This window comes from Morone saxatilis, unplaced genomic scaffold, assembly GCF_004916995.1.
Source record: "Morone saxatilis isolate NCDOM2014 unplaced genomic scaffold, NCSU_SB_2.0 Contig22, whole genome shotgun sequence".
NCBI classification, from domain to species: domain Eukaryota; kingdom Metazoa; phylum Chordata; class Actinopteri; family Moronidae; genus Morone; species Morone saxatilis.
This window is the reverse complement of record NW_023339785.1, coordinates 24777465-24782210: the sequence shown is the minus strand read 5'-3', so window position 1 is coordinate 24782210 and position 4746 is coordinate 24777465. Positions and strand designations below refer to the sequence as shown.

Sequence of the window (4746 nt, the reverse complement as noted above, 5' to 3'; positions counted from 1 at the left end):
CCATCCTTTGGGGCTGAGGGTTCTCAATTGCTCAGACAAAAGCAATGGTGCACTTTGATGGATGTTGCTGCCCGCAGAAGTTGGTCATGGCGCCAACGATACCACCACTCTGCCAAGCCTTTGGACAGCAGCTGAGGATGTGTGCCACAGTTGGCAAGCAGGTGAGTCTGTCAGGCCCCAGTTGAAAGGGTTGGAAGGGCTCGGGAGGAAATCATACATGGACTGGACCAAGAACTTTCTTCCCAGGTGATCTCCCGGGCCAATTGTGTGCTCCCACTTGCTTCCTCCACCTCTGCACATACCTCTTCCTGGATTAGCTTTTGCTGCTCCTTGCCTCGGGCTTTACCGTAGCAAGGTCTTGGATTGCTCCCAACCCCTGCCTGACCAGGTTCCACAGTGCCCATCAGGATGTTGTGCTTCAACCTTGCCCTCAGCCCACTCAACTGCCTCCTGCACGTGTAACTTCCTTCCTGTTCTGACCTCGATACCCGCAGAGGAAACCTTGGTGTCCCGGTAGGGCAGGACTTGTCTGACTTGGGCGACCTTGAACCCTTCTGCCAGACTGCTGAAAGGAAGCTGGAGCTTGGTGCTGTGCCCGCAAAGTGCAATGGTGCTTAGGCTCTAAGGACTGGCCCAGCCACCTCTGCAGGAACTAGTTGGTCTTCCTTTAGATTCCTCCACAATGGTGACTGGGACTTCATCCAGCAGTGGCCAGAGGAGTCAAGGCAGGGTTCCATGTTGATATATCCTTGAATTTACCAGGAAACCCAGAATTGTCCACTGCTTGGCGTGTCGCTGTGTCTTCCAGGTTGCTGGGGAAGACCTTACCCGGTGTCTTGACTGGCTTTTGGATGAATTTGGATGCCTCCTAAAGAGAAGTCCAACTGGTTGGTTGTGCCTTTCCTGAGGACCAGAGACCTGAATTTTGCAGGCTTGAAGCTCATTCATTCCCACAGAATGAGCCATAAACTGTATATACTGGTTTATTTTAGGTTATTTATTTAGTTATTCTATACATGTAATGATATTTTCTATGTGTGTAGCACAAATACATTTCCTTGATCCTTGGTATTCTGAATATTTTGAACTCTTGTTTGCAAACTGATTCTGGTCAAAAGTCTGTAAAACACCCAGTGACACTCTGCAGTTATCAGATAATATCATAGTCCATGTGATCAGTTCTGAAAGACACCGAGCTGTTTGTTTACTCTGCGGGTGAAGGCATCACAGCGTTATCTACGCTCTGATGATTGTATCACATGAATTTTCTATTTGTTGACAGAACAGTTAAACTTTAATCTACTTAAGGCAAATGCTGTAAAATCTATAATAATAAAATATGACTATATATCTATATCTATATATCTATATCTATATCTATATATAGATTTATATGAAAATATGAATATATGGGGTTTTTATTACAACCAATAAAATGTTTCTCAACTTATCTCCAGCAACAATTTTGCAGCCAAAAAAAAAGGGTAAAACACACATAAAAAACACGCAAATAGTGCAACACTTTTAATGCGTGTAAAGCAAAACTAAAAAGCAGTCCAGAACTATGATCTGTTTATTATCTATTTATGATACAGAGCACAGGCTCAAGCGGGAGTTTATAGTTTTGCTTTCATTGCTGCAGATGTGATTTGTATGTATTGACCCTGCTGAGTCATGAGATGTTTTATCCCTGTTGATTACACACATGACTGCAGCTTTACAGCTTTTCTGCTGGGTCCTTAAAAACAAACAAGACCTGCAGTTTTCGCTGAGGGAGAAGAGGGAACTTTTGTACAGAAATGATTCCTAAAACCCAGAACTGAGTTTGCCTTGTTGCACTTCCAGTTCCCTCGCCTCAAAGTCGAAAAAGGCGGTTACGAACAAGTGGCTAATTGAGACTACATAGGGCTGTCGGTGACCAAAACACTGAACACGTCCACCTTTACAGCCTCGCTGTGTTTATACTCTTGCAAACTATTCTAACTCAAACTTTACATTGAACAAAAGGTGTAAGTATCATAAACCTTCGTTCACCACAGAGCTTATTTTCTGCAGTAATTCAAGATCTAATGTCCCATTGGCTTTTTGTTGAAGGAACCAGGACGATGCTCCCTGCAGCACACCAGTGGAAAATAAAAGTGATGGAAGGACTCAAACTAAACAAAAGAACAAAATTGTTTTTGGCCGTTACCAAAACAAACCCCACAAGATTTGTGAGACTTCTAAAATTTAATTAAAAGACATAAAGCACTTCATTAACTGTATCCAATTTAGACAACAGAGGTTTGGGCATTTGAAGACTTTTCAGGTTTTTATTTCAACATTTTCTTTAATGTTTACATTTGTTTTTTTCAGCCTCTCCGTTTCCCTGGTTAGTAAATCCAACACAACAATACATTTCTGTCTTTGTCTTAAACTGTCCTCAGCTCTGTGTACAGCAGAAAGCACTGATCTGCTCACATGAAGCTCACAGGATCAGCAGCAGATCCAGCAGACACGCCTGTTTGAGGACCAACAACGAGCTGCAGACAACCAGTGCTGAGTAATCCTGTCTGTGTGTGTCCTGTGGCTCGAACAGACTCATCTGCTGCTGAGATTCCTCCCTTTTAATCTCACTTTACTCAGGCTGAGGCGTCTGTTTCGACAAAGAGAAGTCCTGAACATCTGAGTTCCCACTGTGATACATTCACTACACATTAACAGGTTAATCAGCTAGCTGAGCTGATGCTTGAGATAACTTTACCACTTCCTTGGTTGACGTTTTTAGTAGCTTTGACCACAGTCACACAACTGAAACTCACAGGACAAACGTCCATTTTCGTACACAGCAAAGAACTCATTTAAAACTGATGAAGAGGACAAAAAGAGGACACTTAAAGCACATGGACAACCAACACTCTCCCTCGTCTTTTGTAGGCAGGCAGCCAGACGTGAGTGACTTACTGTGTGTTATGGGGACGCTCTGTCACTCTGAGACTCTCTCCTGATTCCCAACAATATGTTATTATTAGATTAGTATACCATTGCAAAATCATGTAACTGGAAAGATAGCGCGGTTATGTTTGCTCTTCAGATTTGGGCTATGATGTCTGGAGGTTGGTGAGAAAGTATCGGTACAGTATCGGTTCTGATGAGGACGGTTCCCCCCAGCCCTAACAGCGGCAGTGTACTCACGGCCAGCGGGGCGTTCAGCTCCACAGACGTAGATCCAGAGGCGGCGGCCGTCAGCTCTCCTGGGATGGAGATCGGATCCGGAGACAGAGTCAGAGTCTTCAGTACAGCCGGAGCATCGGGCTGTCCGCAGTTCTTCCAGTCGAAGCCCAGAATCTGTCCACAACACGCAGAATCAGTCAGCACAAAACAGACAGAGTGGTTGAATGTGTTCTCCAACATTCCTGTTTTATTTCATTCCCATTCCCTCTGAAAATCAACTTGCCAGAACTCGCCTGAGTAAAATAATCCATCAGGTTTGTTTTTAAAGCCGCTGTGTTCTTGCAATCACTGAACTAAAAAGAAACTTTAAACCTTTAAAATCTCTACTAATAAATTCTATTTCCTCTTGTCATCTACTTATTTATGTTCTTATGTGTGTAAAGGACGTTGTACACTTATTTTAAAATGTGTTTTCAATAAAAGTTATTGTCATAAAGCATTTTCTGAGGCTGTCCAGGAAGTAGAAAGATAAACAAATTAAAAATCTAAATATCTAAAATAAAATTCTTAATACATGAATGTAGGATAATTAAATTACAGCTAAAAGTATTAGGCTGATATTAATAATCATTTATTTTTAATTCTTATAAAATATATGAAAAGCCTTTATGAAGTTTTTTAATGAACTTTACTGGAAAAAGGAACATTTGAAGAGTCAGAACTGTTGGTTGTTGTTGTTGTTGTTGTTGTTGTTGTTGTAAACAATAGAGACGTCATCAGGTGTGTAAAAGCTACAGGTTAGATTATCTTATCGGTACTGGCCATGAGGCAGCAGGTAATTATTATGCGTCAAATTTTCTTTTTTCTTTTCTCCAAAATTTTCTGTTATTTGCAAAACAAAAAACCGACTGACTTCCTGATTTGAGTTTTTCTTATTTCCAATTAAAAACGTTGAGTGTAAGTGTCCTCAGTAAAGCTGGACTCACCTGAGCCTTAGAGACCCTGTTCAGTCCGGACGACGTGCAGTTCACCTGAGTCAGACCCGCAACCACAGTCAGAGCCAGCGTCCAAACGGACCTTTTCTCCATCCTGTTGTCTCTGAGCGGAAACACCGACACAAACCGGGGAGTGGAAACTGTCCGCTGCCGTTAAACTGACCGGTAACGAACCCCGACCGAGGACACACTGAAGACACAGCCGTCTTTCTGTCTTACTTCCCTGTTTATTTCCGCACACACTCGGTCTGTCACATGACCGCGGAGTCACGTGGCCTCCCCCTGACGTATTCATCGTTTGGACTGTGAAGACTTTTCTTTCTACTGTTATAAAGAATATATATATATACATTTATGAATTTGTATAAGACATTTTTTAATCAGATAATTTGAACAAATAGCCTAGTGGCATCAGGGAGAAGAAAATACAGAATCTGTTAGGAAAAGAATAAAATATAAGAAGATAAGTGATGGTGAGTTCCTGAAAATATCAGGAAAATTATTCCTTTAAATTCACAATGTTCATCCAAACTGCTCATTTTACACAAACTTCGTGCAGTCATTGTGTTCACCTACACCAGGATCCTGTTTGTGGACT

At 41.9% G+C, this 4746-nt stretch overlaps 1 protein-coding gene across 2 annotated transcripts in view; it reads right to left on the bottom strand.

Moving 5' to 3' along the window:
• The window catches only part of gm2a (GM2 ganglioside activator), a 22375-nt gene extending 17981 nt beyond the window's left edge, over positions 1 to 4394 (bottom strand). For both annotated transcript variants that reach the window (XR_004796980.1, XM_035669345.1), the window contains exons 1-2: positions 4140 to 4394; positions 3175 to 3327 (exon numbers count right to left, since the gene is read on the bottom strand). Coding sequence is in view for 1 of the 2 variants with exons in the window: in XM_035669345.1 (XP_035525238.1) it covers positions 3175 to 3327; positions 4140 to 4241 (255 nt within the window). In the remaining variant the exon portion in view is untranslated. The remainder of the gene's footprint in view (positions 1 to 3174; positions 3328 to 4139) is intronic.
• Positions 4395 to 4746: the final 352 nt, after the last annotated feature.